This window comes from Opisthorchis viverrini (assembly GCF_000715545.1).
Source record: "Opisthorchis viverrini unplaced genomic scaffold opera_v5_79, whole genome shotgun sequence".
In the NCBI taxonomy this organism is placed as follows: domain Eukaryota; kingdom Metazoa; phylum Platyhelminthes; class Trematoda; order Opisthorchiida; family Opisthorchiidae; genus Opisthorchis; species Opisthorchis viverrini.
Genome location: NW_008751737.1, coordinates 603,842 through 629,491, shown reverse-complemented (window position 1 = coordinate 629,491; position 25,650 = coordinate 603,842). Strand labels below are relative to the sequence as shown.

The window sequence follows — 25,650 nt, the reverse complement described above, 5'->3', positions numbered from 1 at the left end:
TACATCGGCTCTGTTTTTCTCACTCTTCTTTTATGACATTTTCAAATCATCTCATCTGTCCCAGATCATATGATGGTTTGTCTTTCATCTCTTCCCGTGCACGTCTCAGTTTGAAAGATCTACTGCCCAAAGAATATGCGAAGATCCGCAGTTTGGAGAAGAAAATTCTGCAACAACACGCCGAGTTCACGGGGCTTTCGGATATTGAAGCCAAGGTCAAGTACTGCCAGTTTTGTCGGTCCCTAAAAACCTACGGAATAACATTCTTTTTGGTGAAGGTAAGCAGAATTGGCTTCAGTCTTCACTCCCACATTTGCAGTCCAAACAATTGGGGACATAAGTTTTTTGGGATGCCCTAGTATCACGAGTACTTCGCGTACACTTATTCCACAGTTTGTTCGGTGATGCATCTCCAGCTCTTGATCTGTAAGAAATCGCATTATGAGACGGACCGAAATTCTTCTCCTTAGAGAACATCTCCTCCGGTGCGTGCGAACATATGTACACTAACCTATTGTTCGCTTCACTCCCTCCACTTTCGGGACTGACATCGAATGGATTGACTTTGGTCGCTAGTACACCAACCTAATGAGATACGATGGTGATTTCGACTCTCGTCAGACCCTAAAACCTTCTGTTCCTGTGGATCACGAAATAGCGCACTGTTTGAGGCGCGAATCCCATTGAACAGGAGTGCCGCCGTTCCAGCTATCTATTCTCGGACAATCTGGGAATATTACAGTCCTCACGTTTCATTTGTCTCGGTATCAGCTGTACGCCGAAAACACATGACTGTCGATTTCGGCCCACGCTACACTATACTTTCTCGTAGTAGGAGCGAATTTATTTAGCCTGTCCGAACCACTTCATCAAGAGCAGCACACATAGATCATGCGCTCTTATACCACTTTTCTGGAAGTAAGATTTGATTGATGTACATCTGACCGAGACTAGACTAGGTTGTGAACCGTTCTGTCGTCCCCCACCATATTATGTATCTTTCTGTCTGACTTACACTCTCCAGTGTGGTTCACCTCGATTTCTCCTTCATCAATAGTCTCGCCAAAGAAAACATGACGCTCCACTTGCTTGGAGGTTTAATTACTCTTTTACCGTATGCCGTTTGGCAGAAATTATCCGAGGACGTCCTGCTATACTTCGTCTGTTCACAAGCATACTGGCATAAGTTGTGACTCACTCAAGCTAATAAAGTGTTGTCGGATCTGACAGCGCATGCATTCGATATAAGCCCGATAAAATTATCGGTCAGTGTAGAAATTTGGTTCGTACAGTGTTTCTACCCAGAGTAAAGTTCTTGTGGCTACATTTCAGCACGAACCTCACATGTTCGTAACGCTATTGTATTGGCTTATTATCCTCCTTCGAGGGAACACCTTCGGATCGTTTCTCCGAAGTATTGGTCATATATGGTGGGAACATTGGATTAGTAATGCTGAGGTACGCCAGGTGGTCTTAGGAAGGAGGAACTCTCCGGCGATAGGTGAGTTACTCACGCTTTATAGTTAACGCTGTTTGGGACATGTACTCCGCATGCCAGAAGACCATTTGCCTCGCAGAGCTCTTTTCGCCGAGCCCTGTGCTGGAAGCGACCGAGAGGTGGAAAATGTATGACCTGGCAACAGAGTATGAAAACACTGACGGGAGAAGAGAGTCAGGTCGGCAACTGCCGCCTCCCTGGTTGGGGACCGCGGGACTCAGCTCATTGGCAGAAATGGCCCAATCGCGCAGTCAGTGGTGCTTGTGCATCAAATTTATTGCGTAGCTACTCAGTTCCCTGAACTAACTGAACGTGGCATCGCCCTGAGGCTTGGCTGTATCTCCCACACTCCCATTTTCCGAAACTGTAGCGGCTTTAACCAATCTGCCTGTAGTACACGGTTTATAGCTGACAAATTGATCGAGTGAACGACTAATTGTGGGGCTATATAGTGTGCCCTCACTGGTTCTGAAAAATATGTTCCCTCGCAGAGAGAATACTGTATCAGATCTCTGCTCCAATTAAATCGAACCGAAACGAAGTGCGCCACGGCATACCTATAAGCAACCAAATACAACTGGAATTTCTCCACACCAGCGTAGACAGCGAGGTGCTTCTTAGTCACTCTAATCACCAAAACATATTTCCGCCAAAGAAGAATTTCGGTGTATTTCGAAAATGCACAATCGAACAGAAGAGCTCTACTGTAGATTGAGCAGTGGGGTCATGAGACGTATTCTTTTGATCTGCATGTGTTTACCCATATTTTCCACCTCACATTATAATCGGAAGATGGCGGTATTACAGCTGTTCTTCAGCTGTAAAGGCCCTGTTGGTGTCGTGGTGCCATGCCACCCGAAACAAACAGGAGGGCTGTCCAAGCCTAAACGGGATTACGAGTCCAGCAAAAGTTTCCGAATGTTGGATTAATGTCCACCTTTTGTTAATGCAGTGAAGCGACTTCTAGCACCAAAGCAACAGTTGTGTGATTCAAAGTTTCTCTCACCTACTGGTAGTTGGTCCCTTGCCTTTGATCGATCTACGTGCATTCCTCAGCACGACTAACCTATCGGTGACCCCGGTAAGTTTGATAACATTCTCTTTGGTTGTTGTCCGTGTATCCTTCCACTTCATGCGACCGTATTCTGGTGGCCTATGTTATCTTCTTTCATTCGAACCTGTCAGGAACGTATCAAAGGCAAAAACAAATTGATACCCCGTCTGCTTGGGGTCACCAAGGACAGTGTGATTCGGTTGGACGAGAAAACGAAGGAGGTTTTGAAGATTTGGCCATTGACTTCAATTTCGCGCTGGGCGGCCTCTCTCCACGCATTCACCATGGTGAGTCATTCTTAATACTTGTTTTGGTGGATTGTGCATATATACACGTTCTGCCGCCAACCAATCATGCGTACATGTTTCTGTGTGACCTCGTTGCAATCTTGTCATAAATGTGAACAAAGACACTTGATTTGTGTTGTCTGGTCAAGTTAAGTTCTTGCAGACCGGTGACTGCCTTCCTTACATTAACGCCACAGACTTGTCTGACACCTGCCCTACTGTGCCGAGTTAATCGCCCCATCTATACACCATCACCCTTACCTTCGATACGAATCGGTTTTCTGGAGGCACACCACCGTTTGTTTCCCTTTTCAAGGGGAAAGCAATATGTCCACCAAAGGCAAATAGCACTGCAGGTAGTGTGGAACACAAAATACTATCCTAGCCACCCTCTTTTCCCTTCATTCCCTAACCTGCTTCGAAAGCATAGCTGGGAATGTTGCATACTACCCATCGGAATTTCGGACAGACATGAAACTCCAGTTGCCACGCGAGATATGGTTCTAGGGAACGAAATACTGTTCAAGCTACCGTGGACCGTCACTAGAAATGATCACATTAAACGAACTAACATTTATTCTCTTTAACAAAATCGGCTTCGCGGTTTATAAGATTCACACTACTGGTGAGTCCCAGCGAGGATGAAATGACTTCGCCGTGTAGGACGAAATCTAGAATTGAATCTAGGATCTCGTCAATACTAGCAAATATATGTAATCTGTCCGTAGAAGTAAGCATCCCGCAACAATACTTTTAGGCGTAGGTCAGCCTTGTCGCATCAACAAATTAATAAACGAAAAACATCTCCCCGACCAGATTTCTTTCGTTCCTTCCATCATATTTTAGGCGGTTCATTAATGTGTTTAAGATTTTGGCTGTCTTCCTGAATCCGGTAGTCCCTGGACATTCAAATCCCGGCCAGTATTGTGAAGCGACAAGCATGATTTTTTAGACGGTATTCAGCTGCCCACCAGTAACGCACTGGGGGATTCGCGTTACTTACGCGCTTACGAGCCTGTTGATTTTCTTCTCTATGCATTTCGAAATAACACTCAGCAAAAATGACTTCCCAAACCAACAAGAAGGCTTGATGGGAGAAAAACCGACCACTCTCCTTCTATATCATTCCAGTAGCTCATCCGTTCATCCGGACCGCCAAAATTGTACTCTTCTTGATCACTCATGACCACCTGTTCTCATGCACACTTCTAGAAGACTTTTTCTTAAATATGATTGTTATATTGTCATAAGGCCGTGTTTGTTTTCATGAATTCGACATGCGAAACTGTTCGCAGAAGCTAATGAACACCACAGGCTGACATGCGCCGACCATCAGTGTGACACAACACGCGGGAGCAGTTTTCTCCGTTTTTCCTTCATCTCTATGCATTTACTCTTGAAGCATATTTCTGACCGTTGGCTGTGTAGGCATGCAATATCTACCCCAAGTAGCACGTCTTGCTTGCTGATCCTGGAATAAACCAACTTATCGAGTATCGCTGGATAAGCTGGGCGAATGTGCTACGTTGATGTCTCATAGAGTAAAATGGTGCTTTGACAATGTGGCTACCAATCCGGGTGACCTCACCAACGTCTCATACACCACTGGCACCGCTTCCATGCTTGGATTTTTGTGATTCCAAATCGACACCCAAACATGAGTTTGGAATTCATTTGGTTAATTTCCATCCTTCCCATTTCGAACGTCCTGCTTTTAAAGTGCGAAATTTTCGTCGAAGTTGTGTTGTGTTCCATAGCGTTTTGATCTGGTAAGCGGTGTTAGTTAACTTCAGGGCTGTGAACATTTGATCTGGTAAGCGGTGTTAGTTAACTTCAGTGCTGTGAACATCGGAACTGGGAAAGTCTGGAACTGAGCAACTGTCTGTCGAAACTTACGTAATGGCCGTCGCAGCGTTAGGTTGGAAATGTTTTGATGGATAGAAGTGGCCCGCCATTTCAAATGACTTGAATCTGCCACACTGTCCAAGTCCGTTTGAGTCTGTCTCAAGAATGGCAGCTTTAACAATCCAGTTGCGAGATCAAGTCACTGATGACCTTGTCAGTCATTTAGACGAATGTTATCGTTCGAATGGTTATTGAACATCACGTAAGCGGAATGACTGAAAGGATTTTATTCCCCATAGACTCAAGGCCGCTGCCCTGCTAACCGTTCATCTGTAACTTAGTAGTAGTACTCACACTCCCATCCTGGATATTGCGGATTGGAATTCCGCTAGAGATTTGTGAGGTGTACACCGATGATGATTCTCAACCAGGACTAAATGCCTGTGCTTTTTCGAATCTGTCTTGAAGGATGAAATTCAGATGTGAAAATCATTCACTTGCATTGTGCAATACGGAAACGCAAGTTCCGCCACTGCAGCTATCGACCAATGTGTTTGTTACGCATGTTCCGATCATCACAATTGCTTGCATTGAATTACTCACTTTCCCGGCTATCCAGAACTCCCTATTCTCAACAACTGGTGCAACACTGTATACTGTTGATGAAGCATATGAGTAGTATCTGGTCTGATGTCCAAGCTCGCTCCTCTCATGCTGTGGACAGCGAAGGTTACTATGAAAATAACTTTGGAGCGAAGGGCATTCCTCCTTCAATGGGATCCCATCCCTGCAGCTGTTTTCCCCACAGGCTTTTCACATCTCGGCCTACCCGGTTCATGTCTATGGTATGATGAAAATCGATAGGTTTCACGCATCTGTGCGAGTGATCGGCATACCGACCGTGCACGGAAATATCTTAGGTTCATTAATAATCCCGGAATTCAATCTGGTTATCGCTCCTATCCTGCTTCATTTTCTAACTACCCAGTGTTGTATTGAAAAATATTGCATTGGCGCATGGGAGAGTGAGTGGAACGAAATTACGGACTAGGTCACAGTGACTTGCATCACCGACTTCAAATTGCAGTCGTCTGAAAGTCAGGTGGCTTTAGTTGACTGACCGGGTCCTTTTTTTTGTGACGTGATATTATATATGTCGTAACTACTCTAACAGGACCCACAGGACTTACATAGAGTAGTATAAACGCTACAAACGAACTTTGATTCAACCCGTTCGATGTCAGTGTACATCCGGTTATCTAAATCAGTTGTTTTTCCCTCTGTTGAGCTTGGCAAGTAACATTCAACACACTAGTGGAACATGAATTTGGATCGACTACTGAATTCTGTCAGATTGTAAGCTTGAGATGGCTCAATAATTGAAGCGCGAATTTACTGACCGAAGTATTCGTGGTTCGAACTCAACCGTTATAGGCTTGCGCAACCTGGCATTAATTCAACCTTCCTGCTTGCATTCGGGTAGCATAACAGCTAGATACTGGAAGGTTGTTGCAGCTGAAGGATTATGTTTCTGATTATCTTTTGATTGCTTTATTCCCATTTCAGGATTTTGGCGAGTATTCTCCAGACGACTGTTACACAGCTCAGACGTCGGAGGGAGAATCTGTCAGATTGTAAGCTTGAGATGGCTCAATAATTGAAGCGCGAATTTACTGACCGAAGTATTCGTGGTTCGAACTCAACCTCTGTGTCTTGACCGCTTCTTTCTAGGCTTGAGCAACCTGGCACTAACTCAGCCTTCGTGCTCGTATTCGGGTAGCATGACAGCTAGGTACTGGGAGGCTGTTGCAGCTGAAGGATTATGTTTCTGATCATTTATCTGATCTCATTTTTCTGCTTCATACTCATTCCAGGATTTTGGCGAGTATTCTCCGGACGACTGTTACACGGCTCAGACGTCAGAGGGAGAGCAGATCTCACAACTTATTGCTGGCTATGTGGATATAATCACAAAGAAGCAAAAGGCAAAGGACTACCCAGGCCTACAAGGTGACGAGGAATCTGCCATGTATGAGGAGAACGTTCGGGCAGAAAAGTAAGTCAGGCTCATATCACATGTTTACACAGTTTTCCACCAAAGCGTTGTATTTCTTTTGTGGGGCAAGCCTTGTCACTGGAAATGACAGGCATAATTCCATATTGTGTGGCTGATTGAGATAGGTACGCCTCGTGTCGGTCCCGATTTATTCGGTTAAGATTTTCGAATCTCACACCTCACGGCCACAACAAAAGTTATCTCAAAAGGTAGAAAAGTTTTCCTAGTGTACTTGAGCGGATTGTTCATTCATCAAGAACGCTCGTGTTCACCTTTTTCACGCCTGGTCGGCTGACCATGTGCTCTTCGGCTAGTCGGTTCTCGTGAGCATTTACTTGAATCGATATTCATGCACCAGACTCATCAGTTGCTCGTGTAGCTTGTCTGTTGGCAAACCATGTGGGAAGTAAAGTACGTTTTTAAATGTGACTGCAAACCAACGTAGTCGAATGTGAATTAATCCTGATGATGTGCTCACTTGTTTGCTGTTTGAGGAGTGTCTTAGCTATGCCTTGGCGATAACGCCATGTGCTGTTACAACCAAAACGAATATATAATCTGTTTCTTGTGTGCTCACAGCGGTTTTTATATACACAGTGATTCCATACAGTGCTCTTTATAAATCAGGAACAAATTGGCAGAACACTTCTGGGAGCATACTTGTTCCATCCAGTCGTACGGCAGTAAGTGATAGCATTTCGGTCAAAGCTGTTCTAGTGACTGTGTCGATGGGACCTCCGTAGATCTTAGTGTCAAGTGCTAGGAAGGAGTGTCAAGGCAGTGGTTAGGACTATACTTTTTCTCAATGCTGGGGTCTCTAATTCAGAGTATGTGATAAGTGCTGCGTGGATTCGCAAGTCCCTGATGGGAGGGCCCGTGCTTTGACTCCAACCGTAACATCTTGGTTGATCTCGTTCAGAAGTAAACAACCTAACTCACCTACTTCGCTTATTTACCTTAAGACCTCCCGTCCAACCTTCGGTATTCTCACTGCAGTAAAATCCGGGTTTGTTAAAAGCAACGAGTCAGTAGTGCATATTTGCGCTTAATTTTTGGTGGGTGTAACTCCCGCGCAACGGACGATCTGAGCTCCCTTGATTGCGGTCGTTTATTCATGGCCTTCGGTGAATCGTTTGCTCACCACCATTCATTGGATGAAAGGGATCCGAACGCAGTTCAGCGCCAGTATGTATTGCAGTCGATGACGATGAATGATGATCCGAAGTAGGCCAGACCTCCAATCAGTAAGACCCCAAGAAGGCTCAATCCTGTTAGATGCTATAGTGTCCCTGAATAAGTCGCTGGGATAGGATTATATCTCAATGGTTGTCCGGTCCTTCTATGCTGTTCTTCTTGATCGCCTGAAGCGCGCTGCGAACTATTCATAATTTCACCAACCGCAATAGCCTCAACGACTATGTGGCTTGAATTTCTCGGAGCCCTATTATAGACATCGTTTGCCATTAAACTTCCATACAACTGCACTCGAGTGTCTCATTGTATCGTATCAGTTCAGTAAAGTGGTAGCAGATGTTCCTCACCTTTATCATTCCCTCAAATGGACTGCTTCTTCACGCATCGGCATAAACTGTTTTACAAATTCAACAAGATTAAGTGGATCTAATCGGTTATCCGATAAAGTTAACACCTCGGTTAGTGTTGCCTTCATGCGATTCGTTTGTTAGTATGTATGTTCGCCCATTGATATTTATGGTCCCCGCATACTTTTTATTCATGGGAAGGATCGTAAAACCGCGACTAACTAGGCAGTTCAGTAGGGAAGTTCTCTGTTTTTCCCCACAGACTGTCTGACTATTGTAGCTGCACTAGCTATCAAAAGTGTGCTAGTTCTTCCTATCTGTGATGAGAAAAACTTGCAGCCTGCTGGCTTCTTAATGTCAAGTTCTATTCAGCCCAGCCGTGTATGGTGTAATTCTTAGACAGCATCCGGTTTTTGTTTCGGACCAACAAATGTTGACACGTTCGTGTTGGACCACTATCCACTAGGTTCGATAGTAACTTGGTTTTACCCAAACAGCTGAAGGTGAAGCGGTCCCTGATCATGTCATGAACTTCCGCTAACAAAGACAACATATTAATGCGATTTGTCTGGTTCTGTTTTAAATCCCAAAGTTAAAAGCGACATCTATTGTTCTGGAGGACTCGTGCGTACCCCCAATCTACTGCTAAAATGTCAGGCCCCAGTTTTCGCTACTCTAACTAATCAGAAGTCCATATACTCGATTTCGGATTGTCTTTTGAAGTTCGAAAGTGGGGTTATAACTGGACAGCGTTGGTCTGAAACGTTTGGTTTAAATCCGTTTTAAACTACCCCGAATGTAGATCAGCTTGTTTTCAATGTTTTTCAATGCTGTGTATCTCCTCACCTTGCTTGATTTGACCACTTTGCATACTGTCTGATTCTCGGATAAACGGTGCTCTGAGCGTGGTGAATCGGTAGCAATCCGTCAGAACATTTCGAGACATGGCCATCATCCAGCTTTCTTGCCAGTTAGGACTTCCAACTGAAGGTGCTAGTCATACAAACGTCGGACGATGGTGGAGACTGCACAGTTGACAAACTCATGCTCGAAAAAATGTTCCCTGGTGCAGCCTCCTGGAGAAATGAAATTAATAATAGCAGCACATAAACATCTGTGGTTCAGCTAATCAAATGTCAAACCGGTATGTGATGTACTTCCGAATGACGTCAGCTCTGTATTCTTTCGACCACGGACTAGCACAAAACCTTTTCCGCTGACATTCTCGTTCTAGTATCATTCCCTTAAGAACACCAATGTGATCTAAGCGATAGCTAAACCTTGAGCAACAAGATTTGGTTTGTTTGTTGTTTACCTGCTCTTCACCCGCTTCGCATCATCGTTCCTGTGTTTTTGATTCAATCAACGGCTATGACAGTACGAACAAACTTTCAATAAGCTCACTCAGAGTGAGATTAGCTCTGATTAGCTTGTTGCTCTCAACGATTGCATATGTCACTTGCTCCAACGCGACAATATAGAAACAACAAGGAGATGGATTCGTGTGTGTGTGTACGTGCGTCTGTGTGCCAATCAGTGACGTAAAGTGACGCACTTCCTGTCATTGAATCTTATGCATGTGTACAGCTTCAAAGACATTGCAGAGTGACAGCTTATTGTCCTCAAGAATTATAGAGAACTGAGAAAATGATGTGCGCGTGTGCGACCCTAATCCGGAGTGAACGAAGAAGACTGTGGAAGTAATTTGTAGTATGTAGAATCCTATAAACCCCAGTGCCGTAGGTTGACATTAAGATTCCAAACGAAACAAAAACTAAACATGAACTTTTCTGTTCCGGATTACCCGTAATGCAGCACATGTTTACTGTTACAGTCGTGAAAATCTCATCTCCTGGTCCGGTACGAGCCTTCCTCATTGCTTACTTTCTTTTAAACTTTCTCCACAATCTGTTTTTTCTTTGACAAAATGAGGAGTGACCTTATGACGACAGCGAAGCGCCTGACTAATTAAGCGTACTTCTACTGATCAACCCACAGCAAGTTCTGTGCTACTCACGCGAAGAAACATCCCAGTCGAGGAGCCCGTTTATATGAATTGGGGCTTATTTCTAATGTACCCGCGTCCCGAACTACTCTGCGAGACAATCTCTAATTCGTGGATGTTTCTTTTACTGCTAAAGGTGGACTAACACAATCTCCACACCCTTCACACTTTCTTCCTCTTTGGTAGTGTTCTAAATGTAATCTGGAAATGACTCAGTGCCAAGTGAAATGGTCCGATTGTTTTCGAATTTCTTTCTAGACGTCCCCTTGTACGGCCTAAGATGACACCGAGTCATTTCTCGCGCTTATATCGCGACGCTTTGTGTCTCCGATTGATTTGGAAAAAAAACGACCAAGAGCACCTAAAAGTACTAATGTCAAGTAAGGTGTGATCCACACCGATCGGCTCTCAAACGGGAGCGCCTACGCCACCAGCATTGACGCACAAATTTTCTGGATATTTTGACGCGGCATTTACGAGATTCATCATCATCACACAGCTTCATTGCCATACAAACACGAAATTTATTTAAGTATGTTCAAATCCTTGGAGTGAAAAAAAGTGAAAAGAGTGGATGAGTGGGCCTGGTGCTGGCCTATGTCAAGCATTTTGAAATGCCTACACTCCCAAGGGCTCTATCAGACAATCTGGAAAAAAACTGACGGCACGGACGCCACCGAAATCGATCAGCCGCCATTTCCTACAGTGTTTCCATGTAAGCAGAGGAAGGATCAGAGGGACCCCATCCTGGAAGGTGGCCCCCACTGACAATACCCAAACCCTTCATAGTCTCACATCGTTCCGCCAAGTAATATTTTATGCGTCTCATGGTTTGCGCCGTTCTGAAGGAGGCACGGAGAACAGCACTAGTCTGCGTAGATCATGTTTCCGCATGTTTAACGCATGACGGAGTCATCACAATTGATGATGCTGCACAACCAACTATGCGTTTTCTGATCACCTCGTTACAATCTCATTGACGCCATCTGACACCAGCAACACTTCTGAGGCATTCTTGGTTAAAAGTCGAATTACCTCTCACGTCATTTGTCTTCAGAGGGCATGTGTCCCAACCAGACAACGATACAGCCCTTGCTGTAGCCTGCTGACCCTTTAAACCCAGTTATATGCCTTTTGGACGCCACAAGTGACGTAAATTAGCAAACGTGATTCGGGTTCTTGGGGTTCGTGCACTGGCTAGATCAGACACACTTCCGGCAGAGCTAATGCAACTTCCGGAACACGTGAAATTCTTTACAACTTCCAGTGATTTTCCTTGAATTGTAAGGAGTACGTCTAGAGACGGAGCGTTATGAAGCATGCAAGGCGCACACATAATGATGTTATGGTGGTGGTGAATCTACTTGATAGGGTTTGTGTTTCGCCTTGGTCTTCAAAGATGTGGATAATATCCCTAGCTTACTCCAGGTCGGTAACGTTCATGCCAATAACGATTTGAAGTGCTTTCACCACTTGCCTCATTAGTTCATCAATGACGAAGTTGAACAAGAACAGAGAGAGCTGACATTTTGCCGGACAACACTTTCTGTAGGGAAGCTTTTGGACAGCTCACCATACAGTCCGACTTGCCCAGAAGTATGTGAATATAGGGGCCAGCTTATGCTCACAAACATCTGAGAATTACCCTGTGGCGCAAGTACACTTAACAGCATTCAACGATTGACAGAATCGAGTGCACCGTTGAAGTCAAGGAATATCAATATTGTGGATCGTCTGTACATATAGCGTTGCTCTAACACCTGACTGAGTGTAAAGATGTGGACGATGCAGCCTCTACGCGGTCGAAATCCCGCTTGATTCTCACGGGTCAATGTTTCGCGTGCCGTCGTAAGATGACGAAGAATCAGTGACACCAGAAACCTTGTTACAGCAGGGTTCAAACTAAAACCCATGGGGTTACGACATTCACTGCGAGTACCCTTTCTGAGAATGGACACTATTATCGAACCATCGCAGTTATCTAGGACATTCTCCTTCACCCAGATAGACACAAATTGGCTAAACAGGCACTGGCTGAGGCATTTACCGCCCTTCTTGAACAGAAGGGTCATCGTGACCATCAGCGGGTTGACGCTTCTGAGTCTAAGCGGTTACGGGTCATCTGTGTGTTAAAGTTCGGCAGTCGTGATTTGAATTAGCAGATGGTTAAATGAATTCTTGTTCGAGTTATTGTGCCTAGCGGTGCTGGATATCAGAGAGCCATTTGGTCCCTGATTATTTCGCTGACAAGAGGCTTCCAAGGTCTAGTCCGTGGAATCAGATGGAACAGCTTGCAGACGTTTGCAGCAGTTTTTGCACCTTCCATTTCTTCGACCTTTCGGGTCCACCAAGCTTCTCGGTCTGCGCGGACACTCATTTCCACTTGGTGTTGGATGATACGCCGGGTGGAGTTGTGGTGGCGGCCAGGTGGAATCTGTCTCCAGGTCTCCAGCAAAGACACGGTCCTATCAGATATCCAATGTTTAGACGATGTTGATTGGGTTGTACCTCAAACAGAAGTTTCGGCTTTGAGTAGCGCTTTGGGTATTTTTTCCCAGTGAACGTTTATATCCGACATCGGACCATCCGGCGGGCGTTCGGTGGGCTAGTTCTTATAATTTCGTTTGGTTCTTGGGTCCACTGGCTGTTCAGTGGCTAAGCGATATGTGCGCGTTTTGCCTAGACCTAGCTCAATGAAAAACAGCAGCGTACGAATTCATGTTCGGAGTCCACGCTGGTGTTCCAGAGGAAGTGACAGGCGGTGATTGACTGTCGCTGCCGATAACTGGTGTCGTCTATTTGGATTCGTGGCTGGTCTGTTGGTGGGCCCCACGTTGTCAAGCGATTGCCGTTTTTCCGGAAATCCGTACTGCAAAGAACAGTCTGATCGGCACATATCTGAATTAAGCGCTCCCCGTTGTCCATGCGTCTCATGTCTAATCCAAGGTAACCACTTAATGGGGCCTCAGCAGCGCTTAGTTTACCTTAGGAGTTCCTGTCATCAGCAACCACAATGATACCTGAGATTTTAGTCCGCTGCAAAAGGGTACCTAGAGCGTCATAAAAGCTGTCCTTGGCAGATTCAGAGCTACAGTCAGTTGGGGCGTAAGCGGAAACAATAAACAAGGTGCGATGAACTTCACTTCCTCTAGGTTCTCTCACAAATGTTTCCAAGCGGACCTCACAGAGGCGACTATCAACGTGTTTCGATCAAGTAGAGACGCCTCCGTTCGGTCGCTCAGTACAGTACCCACCCCAGCATATCCAGCAGCAATCCCTGCATCTCAAGAGGTGTGCAGCCAGAACCTGGAAGAGAGCGAGGGGGAAGTCACTTCGATCACAGTACTTGTGTCCTGCATCCTTGTTTCTGACAGATAACATAAGTCGATGCAGAGGGAATCCAGCGTTCGATCAAGATTCACCTGTTGACCTTCTTGCTTCAGTGTGCGAACATTAAAGAAGGCTAAGTTGACAGGATTTGAGATTCTCACGGGTCAATGTTTCGCGTGCCGTCGTAAGATGACGAAGAATCAGTGACACCAGAAACCTTGTTACAGCAGGGTTCAAACTAAAACCCATGGGGTTACGACATTCACTGCGAGTACCCTTTCTGAGAATGGACACTATTATCGAACCATCGCAGTTATCTAGGACATTCTCCTTCACCCAGATAGACACAAATTGGCTAAACAGGCACTGGCTGAGGCATTTACCGCCCTTCTTGAACAGAAGGGTCATCGTGACCATCAGCGGGTTGACGCTTCTGAGTCTAAGCGGTTACGGGTCATCTGTGTGTTAAAGTTCGGCAGTCGTGATTTGAATTAGCAGATGGTTAAATGAATTCTTGTTCGAGTTATTGTGCCTAGCGGTGCTGGATATCAGAGAGCCATTTGGTCCCTGATTATTTCGCTGACAAGAGGCTTCCAAGGTCTAGTCCGTGGAATCAGATGGAACAGCTTGCAGACGTTTGCAGCAGTTTTTGCACCTTCCATTTCTTCGACCTTTCGGGTCCACCAAGCTTCTCGGTCTGCGCGGACACTCATTTCCACTTGGTGTTGGATGATACGCCGGGTGGAGTTGTGGTGGCGGCCAGGTGGAATCTGTCTCCAGGTCTCCAGCAAAGACACGGTCCTATCAGATATCCAATGTTTAGACGATGTTGATTGGGTTGTACCTCAAACAGAAGTTTCGGCTTTGAGTAGCGCTTTGGGTATTTTTTCCCAGTGAACGTTTATATCCGACATCGGACCATCCGGCGGGCGTTCGGTGGGCTAGTTCTTATAATTTCGTTTGGTTCTTGGGTCCACTGGCTGTTCAGTGGCTAAGCGATATGTGCGCGTTTTGCCTAGACCTAGCTCAATGAAAAACAGCAGCGTACGAATTCATGTTCGGAGTCCACGCTGGTGTTCCAGAGGAAGTGACAGGCGGTGATTGACTGTCGCTGCCGATAACTGGTGTCGTCTATTTGGATTCGTGGCTGGTCTGTTGGTGGGCCCCACGTTGTCAAGCGATTGCCGTTTTTCCGGAAATCCGTACTGCAAAGAACAGTCTGATCGGCACATATCTGAATTAAGCGCTCCCCGTTGTCCATGCGTCTCATGTCTAATCCAAGGTAACCACTTAATGGGGCCTCAGCAGCGCTTAGTTTACCTTAGGAGTTCCTGTCATCAGCAACCACAATGATACCTGAGATTTTAGTCCGCTGCAAAAGGGTACCTAGAGCGTCATAAAAGCTGTCCTTGGCAGATTCAGAGCTACAGTCAGTTGGGGCGTAAGCGGAAACAATAAACAAGGTGCGATGAACCTCACTTCCTCTGGGTTCTCTCACAAATGTTTCCAAGCGGACCTCACAGAGGCGACTATCAACGTGTTTCGATCAAGTAGAGACGCCTCCGTTCGGTCGCTCAGTACAGTACCCACCCCAGCATATCCAGCAGCAATCCCTGCATCTCAAGAGGTGTGCAGCCAGAACCTGGAAGAGAGCGAGGGGGAAGTCACTTCGATCACAGTACTTGTGTCCTGCATCCTTGTTTCTGACAGACAACATAAGTCGATGCAGAGGGAATCCAGCGTTCGATCAAGATTCACCTGTTGACCTTCTTGCTTCAGTGTGCGAACATTAAAGAAGGCTAAGTTGACAGGATTTGAGGGTTTGGAAAAGACTTCGAAGTGTTCAGAGTTGTCACTAAACTCGGACGTACAGAAGCTGCAGCTGAGTGTGATACAGGGCGAGCAAAATGGTCAGTCCAAGAGCTGGGACCTGCGAAGAAAGTATTCAAATTTGGGTGGGGGGTGGTGAAAGATGGAAAACGTGAAAGTGTAAGAAGGGAGGCGTCAGCAATAGCATGTTTTCGCTCACCCGCCTTGTTGTATGCAGCAAGTAGGGCGACGGGGCTGATTGCACCACGCGACGGCCGATGCGGCATGAGAATATTAGTTTATGAATGTCATGGTCGTGGGCTGGGAACGCGACGGCCGATGCGGCATGAGAATATTAGTTTATGAATGTCATGGTTGTACGTGGGCTGGGATACTGCCGGACGCCCACATCTAGACAGGAGGACGATTAGGGTCCTCAAACAAAGCCTTCGATTCAAAAGCCTAACCGCACGGTAGCGGTGTTGAGCTGGAAATGCAGGTACATTGCCTTTTTACGGAACACGTCACCACACATGTTCCAACCCTCAACCTGGAGGGCCAGGAGATTGTGTTCGTCAGCCCTCTAACAATTGACCAACCTGGTGTGGGTGACTCTGTGTCTCGCGGACACCACTCAGTATAGTTCAGTGGGTCACAGAGGCACACAAACCGTTGTACCATGTCCAGTCTCTTTGTGACGGATTCGCAATGTTTTCTGGAGGCAGAGAAAAGACGGAGCAACGTTTGATATTCCAATATTTATCGAGCTCCAACTAGTTATTGTAATTTCAGGTAGAGCATGTAAGCACTCGATTGTCTCAACCTGTGTGGTTATTAGTCCAACCCGGCCGGGTCGTTTTTTAATTATTCAGAAGACAGTCCTCATGCCGGTTTATTATGTTGAGGTATTGATAGAGTCTTACTGACGTGTATGCACGACGATGATTTACTTGGGATAATAGGTTTCAACACACTGTAGGTTTGTTCAGTGCGCAGTGTGCCGAAGGCACTTCATGTTTGTCATCTGACACAGGACTCTTTCTTGTGGAGGAGACCCCATTCATTATCATCGCCATCGACAGCGTGACATCAGTGTTCAACACCGATGCTACACTCTCCTCCTCGACGCACACAAAGTGTTTCTTTTGTATCAAACATGGTGTCTCGTATAAGATGTGATTATCACCTAGCAGGAAAACCGTGTCTGCCAAAAATAGCTCTTTTACTGGATAAAATTCACCCTCTTCCGTAAAGGTTTCACGATACACTTCCAATCTGACATGGTTTGCAAACAGCGGTGTCCGAATGGAAAGTTCTTACAGTGTTTTCCCGTGAATTTGTGTTTGATTCCCTAACACTGTACCGACGTTTCTGTGCTCATTCCTCCTCTGTTTATCTATACAGGGCGACCATTGTGCAGCACCAACGCTTACCACCACCGCGTCGTGTTGGGCTCAAAGACGGTTTTGTTAACGGTGCACTGGAGGAAACAGTTCAGCCCAAGATGGACGATTCAATCCAGATGGCCACTGGGTACATGCAAACCAACGGCTGGTCTCATCAGAATTTGCATACCGATCGAACCGATCTTGTCGACGGTCAATGGGTTGAACGTCCCATGTCTCCGGACAACTTTATGATGGGTGGTGTGAGTTACCCCTTCAATAGGTTTACCTTTGTGTGACTATGGTAGTTGTCGGGTTTTCGTTTTATCGAGTGGGCTTTGAACACCATTCACGTGTTCTAAAAGTGCCTTACTCAGGAGACTTAGCGTACGCTGTTCACCTATCTTAACAGCAGCACTTGGTCCCCAGACTCCACTTTGTGGCTTCTTCGATTTAGAGCTTCGTTAACAGCCCTGGCTTTTTGCTTTGGAGCCATTCCTTTGTAATAATAACCGTTCAGTTGTGGCACACATTCCATGCATAGTTGCTATGCCACCCGAAGGAAGTACGAGGACTGAGCTACTATCAAGTTGCCCAAGTCCAAAACAGGAGCAATCGAGGTGTTGAAGTTGGTTTCGACCAATGGACCTTGCAGTCATTCATTTCGCGCCTCAACCCCTGAGCTATTCCGAGCCGTTCCGTAAAATACTATGTATCAGTGTCCATGCTGTTCACTTCTTTGCCTTCTGAAGATGTTAACAGCAGTTACTGTGATCAGCTTAACATCCATCGAACCTCTGTCCCCTTTTCCAGACAAATTTTCATTATTTATATCATATTGACAGATTTGAGAGCTCGAGCTGGCTCAATAGTTAAGGAAATTTATTGGTCGGGGGAACTCTTCGGCTCGGACCCAACTCTGGCCCATCGTTTCTTCGGATTGCATGGCACCGAGAAAATGTCACAGATACACAGTTTCGCTCAGTCGGGGATCTGTGACAGCTAACAGCATTCGAACGCGTTAAACTCATGTCGTTTCACCCAAAATGTTCGCTTCCCCATACTGACAATTTTTTTTGTTGGTGTTGGGCGTCCTACCACAAACTTATTAAGCAACACAGCAGGATCATTGGTTTCCCTCCTTTCCCCTGCATATACACTTTATTATACATTTAGACGGCCTCCTGCACCTTTCGTCAATCCCGAATTCCGATGATACATGAGTGAAGTCCGGAAAGTTTGTATCTGACGTTAAGTTTTGATAGATCGCGACGGCTAGTTTCTTGCTTTCGGGCTAGCCAACCAAATCCTCACACAAATGGTTCGATCAATTGAATTTTCATCAGCTTCAGTTATGAATAATCGAGTGTGACCGGGTGACAACTAAGTTTTCGTTGTTCACTTAGTACTCGTCTTCGGCAAGACACTAGTACTCACATGATACAAACCGCCCTGTATCCCAGACAACCTAGGTGTACAACATGTGGGTTACGTCCTCTTTTTCATGCATTTCGTGTGGGGACTTTAATACCACATGATGTGACTTTCACAATTGTCTTGCCAGCAAATGTCGGCAGGAGCCATGCACGCGTTCGATCACGTGCCTGGGAGCAGTTTCGTATGGTTTGGCATACCCTTTAAGGGAACAAATCGTATTTTTTCGCGACAATTTCAACGTTCCACCGCCACGCCAAAAACATCCCGTTTACTCCTGTCAAAGTAGGCGTCGATGTCAGACTGAGTTTTATGTCATTAATTTGCAAAGTTCACGATCCCTTTGTCGAAGAAATTCGGTCAAATCCTCTAGCCGACGGGAAGTTGGTTGTCAGCCTATCTTCTCAGATCAGGAAGGCGTTAGGAAGAATAGGAAAACTACGGACTGTTTGCCAATCCCTTCGGAAAAGAATAAATCTAGTTTAGTATCAGTGGGGCAGACAAACCTGACGAACGCGCTCCACGCCTATCCCGAGCCAAGTTCCGAAAAATGCGCAATATATTGATCATTCGGTTAGCGGACAATAGGAATTAAACCTATTTCCGGTGCTTTTTTTTATCGTTTTTATGTTTACTCTAGATTTCGCAATTGATAACGTCGTGGTTCCTTTTCGTCGACATTGGTGACCACAGTCTCACGCAGTCGGGTTGAATGGCTCGCTCAGCCTCTTATCCTTGTGTTGGATTACGAGGCTCCTTTTCCTAACCACCCTCTAGCGAACAAGCTTTGTATTTTCTAATATTACACTTCGTTCGTACTTCAGCCATAAGTTTCGAATTACAAATTCCTCGTATTCATGCCCATTACTTCTGTCTATCCAACCCCTCTCATCGCTCAGAGTCATACATTTCACTACCAAGAAATCACTCCTGCTCAGCGAGCCTTGTTGGTTACAATCAACGAAGATGTGGAAACGTTGCAGGCTGCGAAGGAACAATTGTACCTGTCTCCAGACGAAGATAGAATTATCGGCATCGGGTCTGACGAGGTGAGCAGACTCTCATTGGTTCTCACTGAAAACCAAGCTACTGGTTACAACAACGCCATCGAGTTCCCACTTTCATTAGTCTATTTCCAAAGTCCTTTGCTAGGGCATTTTGGCTAATCGTTGATTCGGTACTTCCGTGCCTCATGATAGTAGGGTACTGTATCCGGTATTAGGACAGAGAACATCTATCCGACCTACTTCTGGTCACGCACGGCGCTTGCAGTGTGTGGAGTTAGCCCCCCTCTCTCTCTCACCAAGTTCCAGTTTCACTAGGTTTCGTACTACCTCCACAGCATCGCAAGCACATTCGGTGCCATCCGCACGACATGCGTTAACTTTCACGATGTCCGTGCTATTGTGTATACAGGCGTTTATTCAGATCTCTCTGTTACGTCTTTTCCGGACGAAGACAACCTTTCAAAGAAGGATTGTGGACCTTTCAGAGTTGCTGTTATTGTAGCCCTTCTACCGTCAAAGTATAGTATTCCATCTCAACGGGTGTTGGAAGGAACACCACGACTGAACACTCCGTTATTTTTTCACCTGCGTTGGTTTGTTCTCTTTGCATCCTGGTGTCCTTCGATATTCTATCACTATGAAAACAGTCAAATGGTAGTTTCAGTGCGTTCTCCAGATATTTCTCCATCATTTTTGTCGTCTGCTTCAATGCAGTGATTGTGACCAACATCTTTTTAGGCTTCGAAGCGCTGGTTAAGTGAATCGATTGGTGCCAGTCAAGCCAAAGTGACTGATGAGGTAGGAGCGATGAATGCTGCCGTAGCCCAGGCTCTCCGTTCAGCCAACCGCGCAGAGGCGTACGACTCCACAGGAATGAGTCAAGTCGGTCTTGGTGTCAGTCAAGACCCCGGAGATGATCTGATGATTATGCAACAGTCATTCCGTGTGGTCACCATACACTTCCCCGCCTTTGTGGATGATGTAAAACGCGTAGCGGTTCTGCGTCGTGAAGTCGGAGCGATTCGGGCGGATCAGACTGGTGAGCCAGTCATCGCCGCACAATCTGAAGAGTCGTCACAGAACCTGCTGTCGGCCGCACGACACGTTGCAGATGCGTTCACTGATTTACTCGAGTCGGCACGGCCTCTGGCTACTGGCCAGGTGAGCGTCCTAATATATCGTAACTATCATACTTAAAAGTCTCAACTTCTTGTCTATCTTCTCCTTTACTTTGTCTTTAAAACTGGTCATTTCAGCCTCGTGAGGAAGTGGTGACAGACGAGAGTACCATGCGTTCTCAGGTGGTTACCACTGGCCCCGTGTCGAGCAGCTCACGAAAGGCTATTATTGACGCTGCCAGTCGGGTCGGGGAAGCAAGTAATGATCTTCTCCGTCATGTCATGCACGAGGGCGATGGAGAAGAGGATTTCGAAGCGAGCAGTTTGGTGCTAACAGAAGAAGAACGTCTATACAAGGTACACTACTACTTTTTTTGGCGTTAGTATGGCTTCTTTTGTTTCCTTTTCAGCATGATATGGTACAGTGATTAGCTAGCATACCTGACTTACGCATGCGGGCTTTGCACGTCAACGCTAGCATATACAAACAACTGCTGATCGCGCTCGCTGAGTGTGCCAGACCCGTGGGAACATTCATCGTCTGTTACCGTGCCAGCGCTGACATTGTTTATTGTTGCAGGAAATCTATGTTTACCTGATTTGGTTACCGTGTGTTTTCACTCTAGCTAGTTCTACTGAAACAGTGATTGGTACAGATCAATATTGTCATTGTGAAGACGTCAGATATTCTCTTGTTCCACAACTTCATACTGACGTTGTGATGCCAGTCTAGAAAGGTTTTGGATAAGAGCTGTCGGGCTTTCTAGTTGCGAGATGCGTAAATGGTGGGATCATATAAAACGAATATGCATTTGTTTTTATGCTCGATTAAGATAGTTCTGCGTTTTATTTTCGACAGCCCGAATTCAGCCATTTTGAATCATGTATATAGTAAAGCAGTTATTCGTTACTACCCTATGAATCAGTCTCTTTTGGCGAATAAAGACGATAATTCATACTGTTCTCCACGTCCGGGTTTCCATAGGCTTTCCAAACTGATAAAGGTTGACTACTATCTGATTTGTGTTACTAAATCGACTCAAATATGAGAACACAACAACAACCAGCCGAATTTAGTATTAACCGCATGTTGTTGTTTTTTGTATAAAGAACCCTTGTAGCTTGCCATACTCGCCTTGAACTCAGGAAAGTGTTACCGAACTGTTCACTTGTAACCGAATGCAGATAGGTGTTCGTCACGAGATCAGACCCATTTGTCAATCCATTTAGGAGTGTGTTCGGTCCCACTTACTGCGCGTTTCGGTCATACGGACCGTCATCTACTTAGAAGAGTATGGTTGCTAAAATGACACGAACCACGTGCTAAACAACTCTTGGTTTGGGTGAGTGCAACCCATGGAACGCCTACTAAAACGGGCTATTTTGCTCGGTTAAAGACTGCAAGAAATGGCTGCTGCTCGTTGCAATTGACGTCTCAGTTTCTACTTTCTATCCCTATTAGCTATGTTCCATATGCTTGCGGAACGCCAACACCCTCAGCTACTGGAAGTTTCGAAATAAGTATTTCTGTTGGATCAAAACACCGATTCCGACGCTGGTATTCTTGCGAAGAGTATGGTACGCCCTGAGAGTATTGTGCTTCAAACGTTTCGAACGGCGAATTGCGTATTCCCATTTGTGTTAACTTCATTTTCTTGCACCCTGAAGACGAAGGGTTGAATTTCCGTAAACCTGGACGTCTATTCCCCTTTCACCTCTTTTCTCTATCCGTGATGTCTTGTTTCAGGATCAGTTGCTCAGTTTGGCAAAGGCTGTGGCCAATACAACTGCCAGTTTGGTTGTGAAGGCGAAAAATCTGGCTACACAGACATCCCTGGACCCGGAAGCCCAGCAACATGTGATCGCAGCTGCCACTCAAACGGGTCTGTGCACCAGTCAGCTGGTCGCATGCACAAAGGTATGTACAAACCCTGTTTGTATGCAGTAGGGGAATAATTAAGCGCCAGATGAAATTAGTTGTGTTACTTCTGTGCTTTCGAACTGACACCTGTTTGTTAGCTTTCGGTGGGGTTTTTCGAATTACACTGCAATCCACTTTTGTGCACAAAAGTGCGAATGCGTTGCCAATCTCGAGGTAGCTAGGCAAATAAGAGTGGATTTACTGACCGGAACGCCCCTGGCTTTTCGACCGTTCCCGATTTGGCAGTCTTCATGTCTCCTTCGAATTGCATGGTAGCTATCCACCGAAATGATGCCACACTTAAGCCATCATATCGCTATCTATTAAATCTAACCACCCATCAGTTCAAACAGCTACTGGCTTTCTGATAACCTATGACAACTTCAACTATTGTCGTTTTGTTCTCAAATGACGTAAAGCGTGTTGCTAACTAATGCCCACTTTATAAATGTCCTCTGTTTTACGCTCTACGTTGTTCCACTTGTCAGTATCCAGTAGGGACTAATCCCTTTCTAGATACAGCTTGTCTTAGTGGGCCCAATTTGGGACGACAGCCTTTTCCGAAATCTCGTTGGAGTGAACGAGTTCGGATCTTATTTCGGCAAGCACTCTCTCGTTTACAATCACGAATCACTTTCCATTTTGCAGAGCCATTTTTGGACTATCAACCCAAAAGATGCCTAATCCGTTATATGTTGCCGTACTAGGATAATTTGGTGGGCTTAGGGATTTGAACAGCGCAACTGGATACGCAACAAGATAAAAATCATCTCCAGTCCTTGTCTTGGCGCAAGCAAGCATAGCCTTATACGATCGCTTCACTGTGCATAGTACCGTTGTAGGACAGGCTCTTCCGCTGTTGTCCCTCATGCCGTACAATCATCTCTTTGGATTGGTTCAGTTCTGTTGTTTCCGAAATCGCGCCTATAAACGTCAGAGCAGGCGACTCACCTATCATCTTAGCAACGTCTTCCTCCATGTGTCCATTTAATCCTCACGTCCCCCTCACCTTTTTCATCATTTCCATGAACCTCACGTGTCCGTCATCATCTTTACACCGTCAGGTTTTGGCACCAACAATTTACCAACCGTCCTGTCAACAACAACTTTCGGAAGCCGCTCGAGAGGTATCTTGGGCAGTGGATGGTGTGGTGCAAGCTTCTCGAGCGGCTGGCGCACGGACGGCTGACCAACCAGTGCAGGTGCAGCAGCCTGTACGAGCAGCTGTTGCGGAAACAGAGATGGCCGCAACCGAAGTTCGTGATGCCTTGGACCAGCTAAACGCACACCTGTCCAAAGCGTCTGCCAAGGTACGCGGTCCCTCAGTGAGGTATTTTCCTGTTGTTTTATGCTGTTATCGCTGTTATCGCTACTAACCTCCCTGTTATTTCAGACCTCATCAGGCGACGCACTGGATAACTTCCAACTTGCCTATGACCAACTGCAACAGTACCATACTCATGATGGACAGCGAATGGTTGCTTCTGCTCGCCGCATGGCCCAAGCCACTGCCCAAATGATTGCTGATATTAAGGCGCAGGCTGAACTTGCTGCAGACGACCCAGATCGGCAAAGTCGATTATTTGCTGCAGCTAAGCAGCTGGCGGATGCGACCACAATATTGATTGCCTCAGCGAAGGTAAGCAGAGTTTGCGTGTGTGCGCTATAGTCTCGTGCTGACACACTTGTTTGACCATCATGTCCGACACCCAGAACGATTCATCCGAACCCTCTGCTTGTTGCTGTGGTGACGGGGCGCACGCGCATTTTTGTGTGCATCTTTTAAAACTCAGTCTCTTGTGTCGTGATGTTTACTGCTGTTATTCTCTTTTCGTGTCACACAAGACCGTGCACTTTTCCTCCGGCCCGTATAACAACTTTCTGGCTTTTGACTTAACTTCACGACGGTAGTCAACTACGCCAGTTCACACATGTGTGCGCCGTACGGGTAACGGTCGGCTATCCATAGTTGGCCGGACAGGAATACGATACAGCTACCTGTCCACAACAGGCATATGGCACTGAGTTTAACTGTTTGTTATTTCCGTTTGAAAGTTCAAAAAAATTGCATGCTACTTCTGACACTCCACGACCGTCCTCATATAACTCAAGCCGCGTACTAACTGACCCCATTCAGTCTCGTAATCCGGGCATGGCCCAGAAATGATGTGCCACTACCGCAATCTTCTTCAGGCACAGTGGGACTCAGGTAAGATGTGACTGCATGTGCTGCAACCTATCTCGTGGGATTATTGTACTGTCCCGTGTGTGAGCCGCGTTAATCATTTACGTTCATGTAAAGTCAGAGGGGGTGACATGCCCAAGTGGTTAGAGTGCGAATTTACTGACCGGAAGGTCCGTGGTTCGAACCCGACCTCTGTCTCTCGGCTTCCCCTGTCTAGGCTTGGACTACCTGGCGGTACCCCAGCCCTCTTGCAACCTTCGGATGGCATGGCAGTTAGGCACCGAAAGGATGTTACAGCTGAGCCATTTTTTCAAGTGTGAAGTCAGAACACTAACGAAGATATCGATAGTTAGCTTCCTGAAAGCCAGGTAGTCAAGCGAAAACCTAGTGTTTCAACAGATCTTATTTACACTTGCATCCACGTCATTCTTATTAGAATAAACCTGCTCCAGTTCTCTGGTATTCAACTGAAGTGGAAGCAGCTAAACTGGAGTGTCAACCTACACGGGAAATTCGTGAACCTTGAATGAAATCTTTGACAAATTCATTGGCTTTGCCTTATGTACTGCAATCGAGTCGTGTAAAACCCTTTGAACACTCAACTGGTCTTTTTTCCAAGCTCAGTAATTTTATCTTTATACGTTAGTTCAAATATGTACTGGTTTTCAAGTATCGTTGCTGTAAGGTGGGAGCTTCGGCCACCTCACATCAGCACTTGGATCTCTGACGTTTCGAAAATAGTACTGATATCACTCCTAGTCCGTTCCCTGATACACTTTTTCGTATTCACAGGTTTGTTCAACCAATCCAGAGAACCCCGTGACTCAGGAAGAACTCCGCCAGGGTGCCGAGAGTCTTAACCTGATAGTCCACTCAGCGGCAGCTGATTTGTTACACAGACGTCTTATCCGAAACTTACAGGCCGCTGCTCGAGCCGCTGTCACAGGTGCCACGCAATTGGTCAATGTTAGTCAGGTGGCGGCTAAACGATCGAGAGGGAATACCTATCAGGTAAGGAAATATCTCACACCTTCCCCTGATATCCATTTGCTTTCATACCCAACCACTATCAAAAACTCCAGGTAGCTCTCTGTGTAGCAAACTGATCCAATCAGCTTCTTCCGGTGATCAGTTTACCATTCATACGTCAGAAAACTTCAGAGTGCATCACCAAG

General features: G+C 45.9%; 2 protein-coding genes across 2 annotated transcripts in view; one reads left to right on the top strand and one right to left on the bottom strand.

Annotated features, from left to right (window-relative positions):
- The window catches only part of T265_04735 (hypothetical protein), a gene marked incomplete at both ends in the record, with an annotated part of 132,107 nt that overhangs the window by 48,815 nt on the left and 57,642 nt on the right, over positions 1-25,650 (top strand). Inside the window, 11 exons of the mRNA XM_009169548.1 lie at positions 65-278; positions 2,684-2,839; positions 6,559-6,740; positions 16,830-17,073; positions 19,144-19,293; positions 19,990-20,412; positions 20,508-20,726; positions 22,117-22,287; positions 23,355-23,600; positions 23,684-23,929; positions 25,268-25,486. Of these exons, the coding sequence (XP_009167812.1) occupies positions 65-278; positions 2,684-2,839; positions 6,559-6,740; positions 16,830-17,073; positions 19,144-19,293; positions 19,990-20,412; positions 20,508-20,726; positions 22,117-22,287; positions 23,355-23,600; positions 23,684-23,929; positions 25,268-25,486 (2,470 nt within the window). The remainder of the gene's footprint in view (positions 1-64; positions 279-2,683; positions 2,840-6,558; positions 6,741-16,829; positions 17,074-19,143; positions 19,294-19,989; positions 20,413-20,507; positions 20,727-22,116; positions 22,288-23,354; positions 23,601-23,683; positions 23,930-25,267; positions 25,487-25,650) is intronic.
- T265_04734 (hypothetical protein) lies at positions 6,335-10,983 on the bottom strand (the record flags this gene model as incomplete). The annotated part of the gene is made up of 2 exons (XM_009169547.1): positions 6,335-6,472; positions 10,909-10,983. 2 exons carry the CDS (start codon positions 10,981-10,983, stop codon positions 6,335-6,337), a joined length of 213 nt encoding a protein of 70 aa, XP_009167811.1.